The 23,460-nt window shown below is 39.9% G+C and overlaps 1 protein-coding gene and 1 long non-coding RNA gene across 3 annotated transcripts in view; one reads left to right on the plus strand and one right to left on the minus strand.

Moving 5' to 3' along the window:
* Positions 1–1,644: 1,644 nt before the first annotated feature.
* Positions 1,645–23,460, minus strand: part of LOC133540463 (uncharacterized) — a 31,221-nt gene continuing 9,405 nt past the window's right edge. The window contains exon 3 of the long non-coding RNA XR_009803640.1: positions 1,645–1,776. This is a non-coding gene — a long non-coding RNA (uncharacterized LOC133540463). The remainder of the gene's footprint in view (positions 1,777–23,460) is intronic.
* The window catches only part of mindy4 (MINDY lysine 48 deubiquitinase 4), a 36,242-nt gene continuing 18,212 nt past the window's right edge, over positions 5,431–23,460 (plus strand). The window contains exons 1-8 of one of the 2 annotated variants that reach the window (XM_061883078.1): positions 5,431–5,632; positions 9,759–9,878; positions 13,930–14,078; positions 14,142–14,298; positions 14,484–14,638; positions 20,598–20,650; positions 20,726–20,832; positions 20,919–21,035. In XM_061883078.1, coding sequence (XP_061739062.1) covers positions 5,573–5,632; positions 9,759–9,878; positions 13,930–14,078; positions 14,142–14,298; positions 14,484–14,638; positions 20,598–20,650; positions 20,726–20,832; positions 20,919–21,035 — 918 coding nt within the window. In that variant the 5' untranslated portion in view covers positions 5,431–5,572. Of the gene's footprint in view, positions 5,633–9,748; positions 9,879–13,929; positions 14,079–14,141; positions 14,299–14,483; positions 14,639–20,597; positions 20,651–20,725; positions 20,833–20,918; positions 21,036–23,460 lie in introns of both variants that reach the window. The other variant, XM_061883079.1, reaches the window with a different exon arrangement.

Consider the following 23,460-nt stretch of genomic DNA (forward strand, 5'->3'; position numbering starts at 1 on the left):
GTACAACGTCCGCATTACTGAAGACGCCGCACCGATCCGCCTGTCGATCTCACGATCCACTCTTCCCCCACTCGTGAACAAGACTCCTAGGTACTTGAACTCCTCCACTTGGGGCAGGGTCTCCTCCCCAACCCGGAGATGGCATTCCACCCTTTTCCGGGCGAGAACCATGGACTCGGACTTAGAGCTGCTGATTCTCATTCCGGTCGCTTCACACTCGGCTGCAAACCGATCCAGTGAGAGCTGAAGATCCCGGCCAGATGAAGCCATCAGGACCACATCATCTGCAAAAAGCAGAGACCTAATCCCGTGGCCACCAAACCGGAACCCCTCAACGCCTTGACTGCGCCTAGAAATTCTGTCCATAAAAGTTATGAACAGAATCGGTGACAAAGGACAGCCTTGGCGGAGTCCAAACCTCACTGGAAATGTGTTCGACTTACTGAAGGCAATGCGGACCAAGTTCTGACACTGATCATACAGGGAGTGGACCGCCACAATCAGACAGTCCGATACCCCATACTCTCTGAGCACTCCCCACAGGACTTCCTGAGGGACACGGTCCAATGCCTTCTCCAAGTCCACAAAACACATGTAGACTGGTTGGGCAAACTCCCATGCACCCTCAAGAACCCTGCCCAGAGTATAGAGCTGGTCCACAGTTCCACCACCAGGACGAAAACCACACTGTTCCTCCTGAATCCGAGGTTCGACTATCCGGCGTAGCCTCCTCTCCAGTACACCTGAATAAACCTTACCGGGGAGGCTGAGGAGTGTGATCCCACAAAAATACAACCAATAGTACGTTAATGTTAAATCTTACTTATGGAAAGTAATCCCACGATTCCTATTTTCAACAGTCTGCTCACTTGAGCAAGAAAGGGCTGAATACCAGCGCGGCATCTTTGTTTTCTACCTGTCAACTGTCAGTTTAGGCTGCTCACCGGCTCCTCATCACCACTTCAAGATGGCGGTCCAATTTCTCGCGTCACATCTGCCAACGCTGCGTCTACTTATAAGATGTCAATGAGTATACACGCAGACATCTTGGAATGACCCCTAATGTAAACAAGTATACACGCGGACATGCACTTAAAGGCCTACTGAAAGCCACTACTAGCGACCACGCAGTCTGATAGTTTTTATATCAATGATGAAATATTAACATTGCAACACATGCCAATACGGCCGGTTTATAAATATAAATGATAAATTGGTTGTACTTGTATAGCGCTTTTCTACCTTCAAGGTACTCAAAGCGCTTTGAGGTTTAGTTTACTAAATCGCAATTTTAAATTTCCCGAGGGGTATCCTGTCTAAAACGTCACAGAATGATGACGTTATTGGTTGTAGCGGACATTTTATCCCAGCACCGCTCACGGCTAAAAGTCGTCTCTTTCATCGCATAATTACACAGTATTTTGGACATCAGTGTTGCTGAATCTTTTGCAATTTGTTCAATTAATAATGGAGACGTCAAAGAAGAATACTGTTGGTGGATAGCAGCTGCCTTTAGCAACCGAAACACAGCCGGTGTTTCTTCGTTTGTTGTGAAGCTTTAGCGAACATCTTTCTCTACCACATGTCAACCAGCAAGTTTTTGGATGAGAAAATTGTGATATTAAGTCGGCTCTTACCGGAGACTTGAGCGAAGTTTGCGTCCTCCTGCAGCAGCTGTCAAAAAGGCAGCTCTGACTTTCTTGGCTCCTCCATGACTTCCATCAGAGACACTGGCGGTCACCGCAGCCCTCCGACTTTCAGGTATGACTCTATAATCTAATAATAATAATAATAATGGATTAGATTTATATCGCGCTTTTCTATTGTTAGATACTCAAAGCGCTCACAGAGAAGTGGGAACCCATTATTCATTCAAACTTGGTGGTGGTAAGCTACATCTGTAGCCACAGCTGCCCTGGGGTAGACTGACGGAAGCGTGGCTGCCAGTTTGCGCCTACGGCCCCTCCGACCACCACCAATCATTCATTCATCGATGTTAGCGGCACCGGGGGCAAGGGTAGCGATTTGGATGTCAATAGGCGGGAAGCGAACCTGCAACCCTTAGGTTTTTGGCATAGCCGCTCCACCCACTACGCCATGCCGCCCCTAATCTCACTAAAACACTAGTAACACAATAATCAGATAAGGGATTTTCCAGAATTATCCAAGTAAACGTGTCGAATAACATCTGAAATCGCTCCCACTGCCGTCGCCTTTTTTATTTCTAGTGCTTTACTCTAACTTTCCTCATCCACAAATCTTTCATCCTCGCTCAAATTAATGGGGAAATCGTCGCTTTCTCAGTCTGAATCGCTCTCGCTGCTGGTGGCCATAATTGTAAACAATGTGAGGAGCTCCACAACTTGTGACGTCACGCGCACATCGTCTGCTACTTCCGGTACAGGCAAGGCTTTTTTTATTAGCGACCAAAAGTTGAGAACTCTATAGTCGATGTTCTCTACTAAATCCTTTCAGCACAAATATGGCAATATCACGTAGGACACATAAAATGGACCTGCTATCCCCGTTTGAATAAGAAAATCTCCTTTTAGTAGGCATTTTAATGCTGAACACTCATTTCTAACTTCATGACAACGGGTCTAACTTTTACTATATACAGCCTTCCGTTAAGTTTTAAGCGAACGTTAATCAGTAAAATCCACATTCAAAATGATTTGAAACAAACTCATTCATCCTAAACACAATAATACATAAAATATATTGAAAACTCACCTTTGAAGTAAAGTTTCCTCGCTGAAGACAAGAGTCCGAGAAACGCCGTAAAATTACTACGCGTCAATTTACCTGTTGTCACCGCGTGGGCGGGTCACTTTCATAATATCCATCCGCAATGGAAAATAGTACCCCTATGTTCACCACTTTTCTCAACAGTTTCGATTAAATGTGAACACATCTGCATGTGTTAAAATGTTATTGTTTTCCACCTTTAAAGGTCAAAAAGGGTTAAAATGTTTTTTGTAAAACGGAATTAGGAGATTTTGTCATCCTCCTCCTGCCCCCTGCTGGTCAAATATCCTCCACACACGATCACCACGCCCACTTTACGTCACGACTAAAAGCCTACTGAAAGCCACTACTAGCGACCACGCAGCCTGATAGTTTATATATCAATGATAAAATATTAACTTTGCAACACATGTCAATATAGCCGGTTTAGTTGACTAAATTACAATTTTAAATTTCCCGCGGAGTTTCTTGTTGAAAACGTCGCGGAATGATGACGCGTATGATGCAAAAGCATCATACGCGTTTTGCTTTTTGCATTTTGTTTATTATATATATATATATATATATATATATATATATATATATATATATATATATATATATATATATATATATACATTTTTTTTTTGTATTCTATTTTTATTATTTTGAACTTACAACCCCCTGGCGCTGTTTTGTACTGTTTTCATAATGTTTTATAATGTTTTATATTGTTGTTTGACTTACTGTTTGTAATTGTTGAAATTTATAAATAAACCTTTAAAAAAAAAAAAAAAAAAAAGAGCCTATGGCTTTGCACTTTGTTTATTATATATATTTGTTTGTATTCTATTTTTGTTATTTTGAATTCACAACCCCCTGGCGCTGTTTTGTACTGTTGTCATAATGTTTTATAGTGCTGATTGACTTACTGTTTGTAATTGTTGAAATTTACAATTTATAAATAAACATTTAAAAAATATATATATATTGGTTGGAGGGGACATATTAGCTCAGCACCACTTACGGCTAAAAGTTGTCTCTTTTCCTCGCATAATTACACAGTATTTTGGACTTCTGTGTTGCTGAATCTTTTGCAATTTGTTCAATTAGTAATGGAGACGTCAAAGAAGAATGCTGTTGGTGGAAAGCGGTGGATTGCAGCAGCCTTTAGCACCGAGACACAGCCGTGTTTCTTTGTTTGTTGTGAAGCTTTAACACAGAGCGGTCAAGCGAACATGTTTCTCTACGTCAAACAGCATGTTTTTGGATGGGAAGATTGTGATATGTATCTTACCGGAGACATCAGTGGATTATGCATCCTCCTGCAGTAGCTGTCAAAAAATGCAGCTGTGAGCTTGGCTCCTCGGCTTCTCTCTGAGACACTGGCGTGGTCACCGGAGCCATCCGACTTTCAGGTATGTCTTTACAATCTCACTAAAACACTAGTAAAACAATAAGCAGATAAGGGAGCTTCCAGAATTATCCTAGTAAATGTGTCTAATTACATCTTAAACACTCAAACTGCCGCTGCCCGGAGCCGTCGCTTTTTATTTTATTTTTTTTTTATTTCATTTTTTTTAGTCCTTCACTATTACTATCCTCATCCACAAATCTTTCATCCTCGCTCAAATTAAATGGGGAAATTGTCGCTTTCTCGGTCCGAATTGCTCTTACTGCTGGTGGCTCCCATTATAAACAATGTGAGGAGCCCTCACACCGGTGATGTCCCGCGCACATACCTCCGGTACAGGCAAGGCTTTTTTATTAGTGACCAAAAGTAACATCTGAGTTGCTCCCACTGCTCTTGTCTTTTTTTTTTTTTCAAGTCCTTCACTCTCACTATCCTCATCCACAAATATTTCATCCTCGCTCAAATTAATGGGGGAATCGTAGCTTTCTCGGTCCAAATCGCCCCAGCAGCTGGTGGCCATGATTGTAAACAATGTTCAGATGTGAGGAGCTCCACAACCCGTGACGTCACGCGCACATCGTCTGCTACAGGCAAGGCTTTTTTTATTAGCGACCAAAAGTTGCGAACTTTATCGTGGATGTTCTCTACTGAATCCTTTCAGAAAAAATATGGCAATATCGCGAAATGATCAAGAATGACACATATAATGGACCTGCTATCCCCGTTTGAATAAGAAAATCTCATTTCAGTAGGCCTTTAACATTGTTAATATTATTATTCTCTTTTACTATTAGGTAAACGAGTATTTTTATACAAAACATTAAAACAACATTCACAGCTATTGACAGATCTTCGCGCATGCGTGGACCGACGGGGGCAGTGACAGAGAGCCGTACCTTTCTTCTTTTTGAATGAATTTTGTGTTGCCTTTTCTTGACAATAAATTAATCATGTGTATATTTTTAACAAGTTAGACGGTTTTAGTTTTCCAGGGCAAGAAAGTGAAACACGGAAAGTACAGGTCACGTATTGTGACGTCAACACAATAACTCCGCCCATTGGATGTCGAGTCGCAAATATATAAAAAAACGTCTTGCTGAAGGCAGAATTGGCTTCATTTTGTTAAAATACTTGTATTATGCTTCTGGCAAATGTGTTGTCTGTCTATTTGTAAATAATGCAGACGAGGCGTGTTGGCTGAATTCTCAACGTTTACTCACACAGCGTTGTCAAAACTACCTTCACGGGGCTACCGCGCATGCTCGTCACTACTGTTGCATGCCGGGTAGTGTAGTTCTTACATTCCCTGGCTCATAACATCACAGCAGCTAGCGAGTGTAGCACAGCCAGCCCACTCCTGACAGCGGGCGGTCGTCCCCGGGTCGTGGCTGTTACATCGTCACGACAACGGACTCATCTTCCACAGCAACAATGGTCGTTTCCGTGGAGGAGGTGTCCGCGTCCATTGTGCGGGAATATCTGAGCAGAAAGGTACGTTACCTAGCAACGGTGCTAACCACCTGTAGCAGGCTACAATGCTATTAACAGAGGTGGGTAGAGTTGCAAGAAAGTAAGAGTACAGTTACTTTAGAGATGTATTACTCAAGTAAAAGTAAGGAGTAGTCACCCAAATATTTACTTGAGTAAAAGTAAAAAGTTTGTTGTGAAAAAACTACTCAAGTACTGAGTAAATGATGAGTAACCTGTTCCTTTAAAGGCCTACTGAAATGAGATTATATGTATCATACTTGATCATTTCGCGATATTGCCATGTTTTTGCTGAAATGATTTAGTAGAGAACATAGACGATAAAGTTCCAAAAGCCTTGCCTGTACCGGAAGTAGCAGACGATGTGCGCGTGACGTCACGGGTTGTGGAGCTCCTCACATCTGAACATTGTTTACTATCATGGCCACCAGCTGCTAGGGTGATTCGGATCGAGAAAGCGACGATTTCTTCATTAATTTGAGCGAGGATGAAAGATTTGTTGATGAAGATAGTGAGAGTGAAGGACTAGAAAGAAAAAAAAAGACGACGGCAGTGGGAGCGATTCAGATATTAGACATAGGGCTGGGCGATATTGGCTTTTATTCATATCCCGATATTTGTATGCCATATTGCGATATACGATATATATTATGATATTTTGCCTCGGCCTTGAATGAACACTTGCTGCATTCAATCACAGCAGTATGATGATTCTTCTTCATACTGCATTAATATATGCTACTTTTAAACTATCATGCAGAGAGGGAAATCACAACTAAGTCAATTGACAAAAACTGTATTCATTAAATACTCTTCATTCTCTCACGGGTGACTTTTTAAATGAAAGAACAATTTAATAGTTGTTGCTACCTTTTTGTAGTAACATTTCTGCTGCATACTTTGCATATTGCTGTTGAATATCTTCCCACTTGATGCCAAACCACCGCCAGATGATGGATCCCCTGCTCTTTATTTTGGGCATTTATTGTTCTTCCTCCATTTGTGATCAGTTTCGCACCTTCGCTCTTTTGTATTGTCACAAGCTCCGCTTGCACGACCTGCCTCGGCTAATGTTAGCCATGCTGCTACCTCTCTGCTCGGCGAGAGCGTATGACGCTAGACCAGGGGTGCCCATTACGTCGATCGCGAGCTACCAGTCGACCGCGGGGGGTGTGTCAGTCGATCTCCAGCCAGGCTTTTAAAAAAATAGACCTAAAAATTAGTGATCATCAAATCTTCACCAAGACGTCACTTAAATGAAATTCACGGTACCGGAGGGTCTTGTGAGATGACGCTGGCTGCTGCAAGATCATTATTATTAAAGTATGACCGAGAGGAAGGCGAGAAACACTTTATTTCAACAGACTCTCGCGCCGTACCTTCCGTCAAAACTCTAAAGGCCGACTGCACATTTCCTATCTTCACAATAAAAGCCCTGCTTCATGCTGCCTGCGCTAACTAAATACAGAGTCTCGGAAAACTGGCGTGCACAAGCGATCCCTCAGAAAGCTGGCGTGCACATCACTTGTGCACGCCAGCTTTCTGAGACTCTTATTTTGTTAGCGCAGGCAGCATGAAGCAGGGCTTTTATTGTGAAGATAGGAAATGTGCAGTCGGCCTTTAGAGTTTTGACGGAAGGGACGGCGCGAAAGTCTGTTGAAATAAAAAGTGTTTCTCGCCTTCCTCTCTGTCATTTTTTCATAATAATGAACTGGCAGCGGCCAGCGTCATCTCACAAGACCCTCGGGTGCCGTGAATGTCAATCAAGCAAGCTACGGAATTTGCCGCCAATGTTTTTCTTGTAAAGTGTATGGAAGCTGGATGAATTAGATGCCAAAAACCAACCACTTTCATGTGGTATTGTACAGAAAGGACATCTTTTTTTCTCCTCCATTTGAAAATGTGGGCGTTATCATCATTACTGTCTGATTCCAATCAATGCAAGTCATCAGAATCAGGTAATACACCAACTTATATTCTTGTCTTTGTGAAAGAAAGACATCTATATGTGTTACACATGCTTGTATTATAATTAAACACATTTAACTTGTTTACAAAAATGTCTCTTTCATAAATAAATAAATATAAATGATATATATAAATGAGGTAGATGCCCTCGAGTTGGTCAATTGAAAAGTAGCTCGCCTGCAGAAAAAGTGTGGGCACCCCTGTGTTAGACGCTCGACAGTATGTGACGTATGTGATAAGGTGGGCATTTTTTACGTCTCTGTGAAAAAGAGACGAGAAGGAGTGAGAAACGCCAATAATGTAAAGCCCGCAGCTAAAAGCAACTGTGTGAGAACATATAATCGAATATTAGGATATAGTCATTTTCTATATCGCACAGAGACAAACCTGCGATATATCGTTTATATCCATATATCGTCTTGGAGAATGATTGAGACTACAAAAGCCCTTAAATTGATATCTTTGTTAAAAACATTTGAAGTGATTTAGGTAGCCCTTCATCTTAAAAAAAAAAAAATTATATATATATATATATATAATTTTTTTTTTGGGACATGGTTTGTGTGTGCTCCTTCGACACAGCGGGATTACAGTGAAGTGAAGTGAATTATATTTATATAGCGCTTTTTCTCTGACTCAAAGCGCTTTACATAGTGAAACCCAATACCTAATTTACATTCAAACCAGTGAGGGTGGCACTGGGAGCAGGTGGGTAAAGTGTCTTGCCCAAGGACACAACGGCAGAGACTAGGATGGCAGAAGCGGGAATCGAACCTGCAACCCTCAAGTTGCTGGCACGGCCACTCTACCAACCGAGCTAAACCAGTACGAGCCAGGCGTGAATTCAGGTACATGATTTATTAAATGAACAAACAAACTACAAAAAGGCAAACCAAGGACGCGCTCTGTGGCGGATAATAATCTATACTAAACTTAAAGCGAAACAGCACAATGGCATGACTATATACAAACAAATCAAAACTAGCACTGTGGCATAAATACACAAACTTACACGGCATGGCACTGTGGACGAGGACGTGAAGGTTTGAACAGCATGGGTAGGGTGCGTTCGAGTGTGAAGATGCCAGAAAGCAGACAAGAAAAAGAGTGACTTAAGTAGCTGTGATGATTAGTGAGAACAGGTGAGGCTGAGAACAGGGACGTGACATGACAGGTGAAAAGTAATGAGTTGGCATGGAAACAAACAAAACCAGGAAGTGCAAAACGTGACTGAATGTCCAAAATCAAAACATAACATGACAAAACAAAACATGGTCCATAGGTGTGACATATCAATCAATCAATCAATGTTTACTTATATAGCCCTAAATCACTAGTGTCTCAAAGGGCTGCACAAACCACTACGACATCTTCGGTAGGCCCACATAACGCTCTATAGCCCGCAGACTTTTTTTGGGCTTTGGGAATCACTAATAAGCCGGAGTCCTTTGAACGCAGATTTCTTGCCGGGACATATGGTACAATACAATCGGCAAGATAGGATGGAGCTAGACCGTGTAGTATTTTATACGTAAGTAGTAAAACCTTAAAGTCACATCTTAAGTGCACAGGAAGCCAGTGCAGGTATGTATATATGTATATAAAGGTATATACAGTATAGGTATATATGTATGTATATATGTATATAAAGGTATATACAGTATAGGTATATATATAGGTATATACAGTATAGGTATATATGTATGTATATAAAGGTATATACAGTATAGGTATATATGTATAGGTATATATGTATGTATATAAAGGTATATACAGTATAGGTATATATGTATGTATATAAAGGTATATACAGTATAGGCGTAATGTGATCAAACTTTCTTGTTCTTGTCAAAAGTCTAGCAGCCGCATTTTGTACCAACTGTAATCTTTTAATGCTAGACATGGGGAGACCCGAAAATAATACGTTACAGTAATCGAGGCGAGACGTAACAAACGCATGGATAATGATCTCAGCGTCTTTTTTATTTTGTTATTATTATTATTAATTAACATTTGATACTCTCTGTATTTCATTTTGTTTTCTTCCCTTGTTGAAAGTGCCTTGACTGTTGAGGTAATAATTTTTTTGTTGTTCAATTACAAAAAAAAAGTTGTCAACATCCGAGGCTTTTTTTTGACCTAAATAAAAAGGAATTTGCAGGGACTGAAGAGGACCATCGCCTGCATGGATGAAGAGCATCCACGCACACAGTCCAGTATCAACAACAGATCACAGTTGAGGCAGATCCTGCACATAGAAGACTTGTACAGGAGGAATAAGGTAAGCACGTATAAATACATGTTGAATGGTGTCCATTTATATTATCCTCCATGTAGGCAAAACACTCCAAAAAATCAAACTAAATTGGCAAATTGTTCAGCTTTCGACTGAGACTCGTGTTAAATGCAGAGGAATCTGAGGTGATGTTATTTTCTAATGGCAAACAACTGCCATTGAATATTCATAAGGTTGAATATGGAAAGGTCATGACATACAAGTACTTGGGGATTGTTATTTTCAATCTCACAGAGAAAAACTTGTGGCTAAACATAGAATTGAAGTTTTTTTTAAAGAAACAAATCCGTTTTTTCCTTACAAATTAGGAAACGCTTTATTCCGACTAGGGATGTCAGATAATATCGTACTGCCTGCAGAGTATGATATCATGTGCGATACAAGCAGTCCTGCAGCGTGTTTACTTATGTGTGATATCATGTGCGATACAAGCAGTCCTGCAGCGTGTTTACTTGTGTGTGATATCATGTGTGATACAAGCATTCCTGCAGCGTGTTTACTTGTGTGTGATATGTGCGATACAAGCGGTCCTGCAGAGTGTTTACTTGTGTGTGATACCACGTGCGATACAAGCAGTCCTGCAGCGTGTTTACTTTTGTGTGATACCATGTGCGATACAAGCAGTCCTGCAGAGTGTTTACTTGTGTTATATCATGTATGATATGCAGCGTGTTTACTCATGTGTGGTATTAAGTGCGATACAAGTAGTCCTGCAGAGTGTTTACTTGTGTGTGATATCATGTGTGATACAAGGAGTCCTGCAGTGTGTTTACTTGTGTGTGATACCATGTGCGATACAAGCAGGCCTGCAGCATGTTTACTTGTGTGTGATATCATGTGCTATACAACCAGTCCTGCAGCGTGTTTACTTGTTTGATACTATGTGCGATTCAAGATGTCCTGCAGAGTGTTTACTTGTGTGTGATTTCATGTGGTATTCAAGCAGTCCTGCAGGGTGTTCAATTGTGTGATATCATGTGCGATACAAGCAGGCCTGCAGTGTGTTTACTTGTGTATGATATCATGTGCAATACAAGCACTTAGTCAAGCAGTCCTTCAGAGTGTTTACTTGTGTGTGATATCATGTGCGATACAAGCACTTAGTCAAGCAGTCCTTCAGAGTGTTTACTTGGGTGTTATATCATGTATGATAAAAGCAGTCCTGCAGTGTGTTTACTTATGTGTGGTATTAAGTGTGATACAAGTAGGCCTGCAGAGTGTTTACTTGTGTGTGATATCATGTGCGATACAAGCAGTCATGCAGCGTGTTTACTTGTGTGTGATATCATGTGCGATACAAGCAGTCCTGCAGTGTGTTTACTTATGTGTGGTATTAAGTGTGATACAAGTAGGCCTGCAGAGTGTTTACTTGTGTGTGATATCATGTGCGATACAAGCAGTCATGCAGCGTGTTTACTTGTGTGTGATATCATGTGCGATACTAGCAGTCCTGCAGCGTGTTTACTTGTGTGATACAAGCATTCCTGCAGCATGTTTACTTGTGTGTGATATCATGTGCGATACAAGCAGTCATGCAGCGTGTTTACTTGTGTGTGATATCATGTGCGATACAAGCAGTCCTGCAGTGTGTTTACTTATGTGTGGTATTAAGTGTGATACAAGTAGGCCTGCAGAGTGTTTACTTGTGTGTGATATCATGTGCGATACAAGCAGTCATGCAGCGTGTTTACTTGTGTGTGATATCATGTGCGATACTAGCAGTCCTGCAGCGTGTTTACTTGTGTGATATCATGTGTGATACAAGCATTCCTGCAGCATGTTTACTTGTGTGTGATATCATGTGCGATACAAGCAGTCATGCAGCGTGTTTACTTGTGTGTGATATTATGTGCGATACTAGCAGTCCTGCAGCGTGTTTGTGTGATATCATGTGTGATACTAGCAGTCCTGCAGCGTGTTTACTTGTGTGATATTATGTGCGATACAAGCGGTCCTGCAGCGTGTTTACTTGTGTGTGGTATTAAGTGCGATACAAGTAGTCCTGCAGAGTGTTTACTTTTGTGTGTTATGTGCGATACAAGCAGTCCTGCAGCGTGTTTACTTGTGTGTGATATTATGTGCGATACAAGTGGTCCTGCAGAGTGTTTACTTGTGTGTGATACCACGTGCGATACAAGCAGTCCTGCAGCGTGTTTACTTGTGTGTGATATCATGTGCGATATAAGCAGTCCTGCAGGGTGTTTACTTGTGTGTGATTCCACATGCGATACAAGCAGTCCTGCAGCGTGTTTACTTTTGTGTGATGATATGTGCGATACAAGCAGTCCTGCAGCGTGTTTACTTGTGTGTGATATTATGTGCGATACAAGTGGTCCTGCAGAGTGTTTCTTGTGTGTGATACCACGTGCGATACAAGCAGTCCTGCAGCGTGTTTACTTGTGTGTGATACAACGTGGGATATAAGCAGTCCTGCAGCGTGTTTACTTGTGTGTGATATTATGTGCGATACAAGCGGTCCTGCAGCATGTTTGTGTGTGTGAAGCAGGACAGCCAGTAAACATCTAAATGCCCTTCAATAAGCACACAATTTATTTTATCTTACTGAAGTAATTTACAAAAAAGTAAACATGCTAGGCTAAAGGCTACTAGCAGCTAGAACAGGGGTAGGGAACCTATGACTCCCGAGCTGGATGTGGCTCTTTTGATGACTGCATCTGGCTCTCAGATAAATCTTGCTGACGTTACTTAACACGGGGCGGTTTAGCTCGGTTGCTAGAGCGGCCGTGCCATCAACTTGAGGGTTGCAGGTTCGATCCCTGCTTCTGCCATCCACACTGTTTTAAATATGTAACTTAGATATTGGGTTTCACAATGTAAAGCGCTTTGAGTCACTAGAGAAAAGCGCTATATAAACATAATTCACTTCACTTCACACGATAAGTGGTAATCACAGTGTTAAAAATAATGTTCAAAATGTAAAATGTTCTCATGCATTTGAATCCATTCATCCGTTTCTATCGCACCTGTTCAAGAAGTTGCATTAATAGTCAAAAGCATTTTATGTATTATTGGTTAGCTTCAGAATAGAATAACAATGTTCTTAAAAAGAATAAGAGATGCACACATTTGTTTGTTGTAATCAGGGAAAGTCCAAAGGAAAGAGGTGTAGAATTCTCTTGTTTCTCCTCATTGAGCTAAATTGAATCCTGTCTCTGTTTAATTCCTTGCTTCTTGTATGTTTAATATATGTCATCAGTGTTTGAACCTGACAGTTGTATTCAGTGTTAAAAATATTATATGGCTCTCACGGAAATACATTTTAAAATATTTGGCTTTAATGGCTCTCTCAGTCAAAAAGGTTCCCGACCCCTGAGCTAGGCGCTACACAAAAGCTAAGCACATAATGGCACAGAAGCTAGACATAAGTAATAATCATTGAACAATAAAACAGCACATTTGTCAATATAAACAAGTATCAAATCATTGTAATTGCATATTATTTACACATTATTGGGGTTAAATCACCAAAAACGATTCCTGGGCGTGGCCACTGCTGCTGCCCACTGCTCCCCTCACTTCCCAGGGAGTGATCAAGGGTGATGGGTCAAATGCTTTACCATTAACTTTACTTTACCATTAACTTACAAAGTCTCCAAGGCAGTATGGGGAAGAATCCAGTAACAAACGTGTCCACGTCATTCAACTTCATGAATTATTTTGACCACAGCATAAGTTCATTTCGAGTTCTCTGACTCATTTCACCCGATCAAACCTTTTAGAATGTTCCACACAACCAAATAACAACAATGTATGATCCTTGCTGATATCGTATCAGATCAATATCGGTATCGGCCAATACTCAAGTTTCCAGTATCAGTTGATATTGTATTGTAAGTGGAAAATAATGATATTGGGACACTTCCACTGAAAAACTGTTTTGTCACATTTTAATTTTGACCCCTGTTACAAAAACCGAGGCAATACTAATTATTCCTTCTTTAAAGCTTTTAATGCGTAACGAAGTTTGAAGTTGGGAGTACTTTTTTGCTGTTTTCTTGGGGGGGGGTGACTGCAGGTCCAGAGTTCGCCCCTGAGGACTTTACTAGAGATGGTCATAAAGCACCACATTGAAGGCACCGATGATGACAAGATGGCCTCCAAGGAGAAGGAATCAGAATCTGCTTTAATAGTCGCCAGCATGGAACATGATCACACCAAATTAAGGTATTCAAGAAGCTTGTGGATGTTCTATCTAGTTGCTGGACAACTAAGTGGGATCCATCCTAGCTCACATGTCAAGGAGGTGTCCCCCCGCCTGAACCACCACGACACAGCGGTCCATCAAAGCCAACCAGAAAGTGAAAAAAAGCCTCCTGAAATGATCCCCAAAAGCAGACGAATGCGACGCGGCGTGATGGCAGGACCGATATCAAGTACCCTTCAGGTAATCCACCTTTTTTGATTGATTGAGACTTTTATTAGTAGATTGCACAGTACAGTACAATTGGCCACTAAATGGTAACACCCCAATAAGTTTTCCAACTTGTTTAAGTCGGGTTCCACGTTAATCAATTCATGTTCCCTGTATTCGCAGTGACAGCTAGATGTTCCATCTGATGTCATTTCTAGGAACCCAACAAACCGAGGCTGAGTGGAAGACAGTCTGGAGATGGATTGTCACTCGTCACTTTACAGCAAAAAGGCCGCGAAAAGTCCACAAGCGACCCAGCGGAAAGACCGCAGGGCTCGGAAAACGTGGGCCAAGGCGGACATGACAGAAACATGTAAGTCTCTCTTATGATGTACAACCAGTGAAGTTGTCACCTTGTGTAAATGGTAGGGCTGGGCAACGATTAAAATATTTAATCGAAGTTAATCGCACTATTTCTCCGATTAATCCCGATTAACTGCATTGTATACGCAAAGCCCAATAATGAATTCAAAAGTAGTGTGTAGTGCACCTTTATTGGAATATTCTCCCACATGAACAAAAGCGCCAAAACATTTGTTGTGCAAACACAATTTAAATCAGTCCTTGTTAAACAGTAGCAGTTAAATAGCATATTTGATGAAAATCAACTCAAAACATGTAAATACAAACATTTAAGCTTATTGCCACTGCCAGGGTATTTAAGTTATCCTGTTTGTTATGGAAAATAAATATAATCTACATACAAATCTCTGAGCCACAATCATAACATCTGAACAGGCAATTTCTGAGGTAACAGCAAAAACATTTTTTTTATCAGGGATCTTATGTTTAAAAAACCTATATTATAGGTAGTGGGCTGTTTTAGGGAATTTTTGATCAAATTATCCGTAGTAGCAATATTAATAATGTTGTGTTTATTCTGCGTAGTGCACTTAAAATAATTATGACCATATCTAGGAATTGATATGATGGGAATTTTCCGATTGTTTGCTTGGTGCTTTGATAAACTGAAGGCATCATATACATGGTACTATATTGTGATGTTATGAGCCAGGGAAAAAAAGAACTACCCTACCCAGCATGCAACAGGAGTGAGGAGCATGTATAGGTTGTGTCGCCATGACGGCATCTTGTATGTTGTGATATGCACGCTCTGAAAGCAAACGTTAAGAAGTCAGCCAACACTCCTGGTCTGCATTATTCATAAATAGACAGACAACACATATACTCCGCTGCTTCACAGGCCGCTGGATGTAGCCGGCAAAGTATTCCCATGCTAGCTAGCCGGTCTAGCAAGCACGCCTCATTCAGTCCAAAACGGCCCGATCTATCCACATTCAGAATTGTCTGGCGGTCGTAAGTGATCCCGGAGTGACCACGCTGTAAGCCAGCCATGACATTTGCAAAATTGTCCGGTATTTTTGCCAAATGTTCCATCTTTACCAAGAGCCCCTCGACTCCGCGGGCGACGTCATCTTGTTAAGAAAAGGCGTTAACAAAATAAAAGCATGTAAACAACATACGCAAATGTGTGATAAAATAATTTTCGGCGTTAGATTGATGAGTTAACTCATAATTAACGCATTAATTTGCTCACCCCTAGTAAATGGTAAATAAAAAGAGAATACTGTCACGCGGGGCACGCATAGTGATGCGCGTGTTGTCCATCCCAAGATGCAAATGGACCGGATCGGACAGGAATAGCAGGTAAGAGCTTGATTTGATATACAAAAATAAAATAACACTAGTACAAAAACAGGCAAAAAAGAACGCGTGCCGAGCGCATGGGAAGCTAAGCTAAAACTTAGCACGGAACAAGACATAGGAAGACACCTCGTGAAAGTTGCTTACCGCAAACAAAGGATGAAGAAGGAACTGAGGTAGAAGGCAGGCTTAAATACTGGGCAGTAATCAAAAACACCGGTGGGCGTCAACCGACAGTAGCAGCTGGAACAAATAAGAAACCATGGTAACGAGATAAAGCAGGAAGAGCAAAACTCGGAACAGGAAGAGTCCAAAACGATCGAAAAAAACACAAAAGGACTCAAAAACCAAAATAGCGTATGATCCGTGCGGCGTATCATAACAAATACAATGATTTGTAAATCTTTTTCAACTTATATTCAATTGTTTGTTTACGTTGAGTTGATTTTGTAAAATGCCCTATTTTGTTAAATACAATCACATTTTTCATGGCAAAACCACAAAATACTTAACATTTTCCCCCTAAAAAATATTTCAAAGTAGACTATTTGATGTGAAGTAATTGGAGCCTTGAATATGTCAATCATTCATAACATCACTTGATTCATCATTATTTTTTGAGCAATGACAGTAAAAAAATTGTACTTAAATTCAATTCCAGATCAACAACGTTTTTACTTATTGTTTGTTTTATGCCCCTTTTTGTTTGTTTTATTCCCATTATTGTTGGTTTCATGCCCTTTTTTGTTAAATACAATAAAACATTTTCATCACAAAAACACAAAATACTCAACATTTTCCCCCTAAAAATATTTCAAAGTGGAATATTTGCTGTGAAGTAATTGGAGCCTTGAATATAATATCACTTTTGATTCATCATTATTTTTTGAGAAATGACAGTAAAAAAATCTACTTAAACTCAATTCCAGATCAACTTCATATCTATCCGTCAATTATAAGTTTTTACTCTCTTTGTTTTGCCCTTTTTGCCATTGATTGATTGATTGATACTTTTATTAGTAGATTGCACAGTACAGTAGATATTCCGTACAATTGACCACTAAATGGTAACACCCCAATAAGTTTTTCAACTTGTTTAAGTCGGGGTCCACGTTAATCAATTCATGGTACAAATATATACTATCAACATAATACAGTCATCACACAAGTTAATCATCATAGTATGTACATTGAATTATTTACATTATTTACAATCCGGGGGGTGGGATGAGGAGCTTTGGTTGATATCAGAACTTCAGTCATCAACAATTGCATCAACAGAGAAATGTGGACATTGAAACAGTGTAGGTCTTATTTAGTAGGATATGTACAGCCAGCAGAGAACATAGTGAGTTCACATAGCATAAGAACAAGTATATACATTAGAAGTACATTTGAGTTGTTTATAATCCGGGGAGATGGGATGTGAATGGAGGAGGGTATTAGTAAAGTGTTGAAGTTGCCAGGAGGTGTTGTTTTAGAGCGCTTTTGAAGGAATATAGAGATGCACTTACTTTTATACCTGTTGGGAGTGCATTCCACATTGATGTGGCATAGAAAGAGAATTAGTTAAGACCTTTGTTAGATCGAAATCTGGGTTTAACGTGGTTTGTGGAGCTCCCCCTGGTGTTGTGGTTATGGCGGTCATTTACGTTAAGGAAGTAGTTTGACATGTACTTCGGGATCAAGGAGGTGTAGCGGATTTTATAGACTAGGCTCAGTGCAAGTTGTTTTACTCTGTCCTCCACCCTGAGCCAGCCCACTTTGGAGAAGTGGGTTGGATTGAGGTGTGATCTGGGGTGGAGGTCTAAAAGTAACCGGATTAGCTTATTCTGGGATGTTTGGAGTCTAGATTTGAGGGTTTTGGAGGTGCTGGGGTACCAGGAGGTGCAAGCGTAATCGAAGAAGGGTTGAATGAGAGTTCCCGCTAGAATCCTCAAGGTGTTTTTGTTGACCAGAGAGGAGATTCTGTAGAGGAATCTCGTTCTTTGGTTGACCTTTTTGATCACCTTGGTTGCCATTTTATCACAGGAAAGATTGGCCTCTAGAATGGAACCTAGGTAGGTGATCTCATCCTTCCTGGTGATAACAATGTCACCCACTTTTATAGTGAAGTCACTGACCTTCTTAAGTTTGATATGGGACCCAAATAGGATGGATTCCATTTTACCTAAGTGTATGGATAGCTTGTTGTCAGCGAGCCAGGTGCAATATTGAAAACTTTGTTTTTTTTAATGGCAAACACTAAATATGCAAAATCATCCCCTAGAATGATTTTAAAGTAGAATATTTTCTGTGAAGTAATTGCAGCCATAAATATGTCAGTAATTCATTACATTTTGATTCATTAATATTGTCCAGCAATGACCGCTAAAACTTCCTTCATGGCAGCTTTGTGTAATTTTTTGAAATATTTTTTTGTAACAGTATTTTTAAAATGTACCAGAGGCTATTTAAAAAATTGCTGTGGGTCGCAAAAAAAAAAAAAAAAAAAAAAAAAAGTTTAGCCACCTCTGCCCTATTCAATTAATGGCTGTGTCTTCTGTAGTGGACGTCTACAAAACTGGCTAAATCAGGGCCCTAAACATAATTTTATTTGAAACCCCCCCCCAATAAAAAAAATTACACTTGAATTTATATGAAATTATTTTATACTCTTTTTTTTTTTTTTTTACAACTTCAGTTTAATTTGCTTTATGTTTGTATTAACACCAAGTCATGTTCAGTAATGAGTGTAAAATGACAGACTTGACATAAATTAAAACACAAGCAATCCTTCCTGGGACGGAATTCAGTACCACACACTTTCCATTGTGTTTTTGTCAGTGAAAGAGCAGGAAGGGGCTGGGAATATGTGCGCTGAAGCTTCATATGAAGGGCCCCGTCAATAATTCATCAACATGCACTTCAGCACGTGACCTGGGAGGGGCCAGTGACCACTTCAGAAAACACTGGCTGAACGGCCCTCTGCCTCCTCATGCAGTTTTTAATTGAGTCCACAAGATGGCAGTAGCTGCATTGTTCAAATAAGAAGTAGTGAGTTGTGATGATGTCATTTGCATAATTAGCTATGGCGCCTATGCGTGTCATTTTGAAGAATGCTGTGGGAAGCAAAACGTATTTGTGGAAAATACAAATAAACTTTCCTGTTGCTGCTTTTTGGGTTTTTCTTCTGTCACTCACAAGCAAGACGCACCCGCTTGTGAGTGCCCTTAATAGGGAAGAGGTGTGTGTGTGTGTGTGTGTGTGTGATCCTTCGGGGTGGGTACTGTTCACATTCGAACCGAACCTGGGAATAGGGACGGCGTGGCGCAGTGGGAGAGTGGCCGTGCGCAACCCGAGGGGCCCTGGTTCAAATCCCACCTAGTACCAACCTCGTCACGTCCGTTGTATCCTGAGCAAGACACTTCACCCTTGCTCCTGATGGGTGCTAGTTGGCGCCTTGCATGGCAGCTCCCTCCATCAGTGTGTGAATGTGTGTGTGAATGGGTAAATGTGGAAGTAGTGTCAAAGCGCTTTGAGTACCTTGAAGGTAGAAAAGCGCTATACAAGTACAACCCATTTATCATTTATCATTTAATTTACACCGGTGCCAATCTGTCAAGTTTAAACACTGATGACATTTATTGAACAGATAAGAAGCAAGGAATCATGCAGAGACAGAGTTCAATTTGGCTCAATGAGGAGAGACGTTTGGGGCTGCACACTCACTTACAATCTCCCACCACGCTCTAAGGTAACAGTCCCCCTTTGAGCTGTCCTGGATGAACTGAAATGATTTTTTCCAATCATTTTTTTCGAACTTGCAAGCGTACTTCTTCCTCTTACTCGTCGTCGCCATGTCTGATCTTCGTTCTTCTGCTTCGTCTCTTATGTTTTTGGACATTACTACTTGCCGTTGTTTTGAAGCATTGCATGATGGGAATCCGGATGTTGTGTGTCAATATATTAACGTGCCGGCTAGGATAAACACACGCTAAGAAATAGCTCCGCGCCTGCCTACTTTATGGGTTATAGATGTGAAGTGAAGTATATTTATATAGCACTTTTTCTCTAGTGACTCAAAGCGCTTTACATAGTGAAACCCCATATCTAATTTTTTTTACATTTAAACCAGTGTGGGTGGCACTGGGAGCAGGTGGGTAAAGTGTCTTGCCCGAGGACACAACGGCAGTGACTAGGATGGCGGAAGCGGGGATTGAACCTGCAACCCTCAAGTTGCTGACACGGCCGCTCTACCAACCGAGCTATACCGTTATCAATAGATAAACCTATGGATAACGGAGACATATATAATAGTCTCCTTTTCAGGTTAGAGAGGACGCTACAGCCTTTAAGACACGCCCCCAATATTGTTATCCGGGTGGAAATCGGGATAAGGTTGCCCCGGGAGATTGTCGGGAGGGGCATTGAAATTCGGGAGTCTCCCAGGAAAATCGGGAAGGTTGGCAAGTATGCTCCCGAGTAATCCCGCTACGTCTTCTTATTCTCTGGCTGACCAAGTGTGCATGAGGTGTGTCATGTCGCCACCTGTTGTAAAGAGTTGTAACAACAGTCTATCTTCATGTAATTAGTTCATTGACACCAGATGGCTTTTTTTTTCTCAGCGTGAGGCCCAAGACGACGCCGCCAAACATAGATTTGTCAGAGATGGTGCTGGGTAAGAAGTGACGTCTTTTCCCCCAACATTTGTTCATCGGAGCTCACCACTTCATTCCTTTCTGTCGTTTTGCAGACGACATTGAGGACGAACTGCTGGAGTTGTCCAACGTGTCCATCAGAAACTTTGCGACTGAGAGCGGACGCCACACCAGCCGGCCCATGGACCAACACACGGCCTCGGTTGTTGTCGCTCTACTTCCTGCTCGCATGCTGGACATCATTCCTTAACCAAATATTTTACTTTTTATTTGGCACTTTTTTCCCAGGAACTGAAAGCAGTTCTACTTGGCTCGCCCATCAAATGCTTCAGTGCGGAGTGGACCAATCAGGGTTTCACATTCTCCGAAACACACGACCTAAGATATGGAATCGTTCAAAAAAAGGTGCTTTGATTTGTTTATTTTGGTTCATAGACAATGTGAAACTAGGACTGAAAACTGCATCATCATAAATGTGTTTTGTATCAGTCGATTTCCATAGTTTATATTTTTATGACCTATAATAATAAGGAGCAGGAAAAAAATATAAAAAATGTAAACATTTTTATTTTATTTTAACTCTTTTTTAGGTAATTTTAGTAAACAAAAATGTAATTTCCTCTTATTATAATCCCTCAGCTATCAAGGCAGAAAGGAAATGTGAAAACAAGCTTGGAAAAAAATTTAACTATGTAAACAAAATATTAAAATCACATGAAACACTTAATTACCTCTTAAAATAAAGAAATATGTAAGAAATTATTCATAAAGTGTAAGAAAATATTGACAAAAGGTAAACCGAGAAACCTGAGAAGAACTATTTTCTAAACATCCTCCAATAAGCACACAACTATTTTACTAAAGTCAATTACAAAAGGTAAACATGCTACTCATTGCACTTTTGCATATTTTAATTCTTATTCATATTTTTATTCCAACTCTTCAAATGTTTCTTGGAATTATTCTTAAAATGATTTTATATTTCCTAAAATTATTCTCACATTTTTTCATAAATGTTTTAAAATTCTAAAATTGTTTTTTAAAATTTTATTTTTCAAATTGTTCTTATAATTATTCTTTAAATTTCAAAAATTATTATACTTTTTTAAAAAAACTTTTATTACTAACGCTCAGGCGGTTTAGTTCGGTCGGTAGAGTGGCCGGGCCAGCAACTTGAGGGTTGCAGGTTCGACTCCCGCTTCTGCCAACCTAGTCACTGCCGTTGTGTCCTTGGGCAAGACACTTTACCCACCTGCTCCCAGTGCCACCCACACTGGTTTGAATGTAACTTAGATATTGGGTTTCACTATGTAAAAGCGCTTTGAGTCACTTGAGAAAAGCGCTATATAAATATAATTCACTTATAATCACTCAGCTATCAAGGCAGAAAGGAAATGTGAACAAAAGCTTGGAAAAAAAATCTAACTATGTAAACAAAATATTAAAATCACATGAAACACTTAACAATAACCTCTTAAAATAAAGAAATATGTAAGAAATTATTCATAAAGTGTAAGAAAATATTGACAAAAGGTAAACTGAGAAACCTGAGAAGAACTATTTTCTAAACATCCTCCAATAAGCACACAACTATTTTACTAAAGTCAATTACAAAAGGTAAACATGCTACTCATTGCACTTTTGCATATTTTAATTCTTACTCATATTTTTATTCTAACTCTTAAAATGTTTCTTGGAATTATTCTTAAAATGATTTTATATTTCCTAAAATTCTCACATTTTTTCAAAAATGTTTTAAAATTCTAAAATTGTTTCTTAAATTTAATTTTTCAAATTGTTCTTATAATTATTCTTTAAATTTCTAAAATTATTATACTTTTTTAAAAAAACTTTTATTACTAACGCTCAGGCGGTTTAGTTCGGTCGGTAGAGTGGCCGGGCCAGCAACTTGAGGGTTGCAGGTTCGATTCCCGCTTCTGCCAACCTAGTCACTGCCGTTGTGTCCTTGGGCAAGACACTTTACCCACCTGCTCCCACTGCCACCCACACTGGTTTGAATGTAACTTAGATATTGGGTTTCACTATGTAAAAGCGCTTTGAGTCACTTGAGAAAAGCGCTATATAAATATAATTCACTTATAATCGCTCAGCTATCAAGGCAGAAAGGAAATGTGAAAACAAGCTTGGAAAAAAATTTAACTATGTAAACAAAATATTAAAATCACATGAAACACTTAATTACCTCTTAAAATAAAGAAATATGTAAGAAATTATTCATAAAGTGTAAGAAAATATTGACAAAAGGTAAACCGAGAAACCAGAGAAGAACTATTTTCTAAACATCCTCCAATAAGCACACAACTTCTATTTTACTAAAGTCAATTACAAAAGGTAAACATGCTACTCATTGGACTTTTGCATATTTTAATTCTTATTCATATTTTTATTCTAACTCTTCAAATGTTTCTTGGAATTATTCTTAAAATGATTTTATATTTCCTAAAATTATTCTCACATTTTTTCATAAATGTTTTAAAATTCTAAAATTGTTTTTTAAAATTTTATTTTTCAAATTGTTCTTATAATTATTCTTTAAATTTCAAAAATTATTATACTTTTTAAAAAAAACTTTTATTACTAACGCTCAGGCGGTTTAGTTCGGTCGGTAGAGTGGCCGGGCCAGCAACTTGAGGGTTGCAGGTTCGACTCCCGCTTCTGCCAACCTAGTCACTGCCGTTGTGTCCTTGGGCAAGACACTTTACCCACCTGCTCCCACTGCCACCCACACTGGTTTGAATGGAACTTAGATATCGGGTTTCACTATGTAAAGCGCTTTGAGTCACTTGAGAAAAGCGCTATATAAATATAA

The sequence above is a fragment of the Nerophis ophidion genome, linkage group LG22 (genome assembly GCF_033978795.1).
Source record: "Nerophis ophidion isolate RoL-2023_Sa linkage group LG22, RoL_Noph_v1.0, whole genome shotgun sequence".
Lineage (NCBI taxonomy): Eukaryota > Metazoa > Chordata > Actinopteri > Syngnathiformes > Syngnathidae > Nerophis > Nerophis ophidion.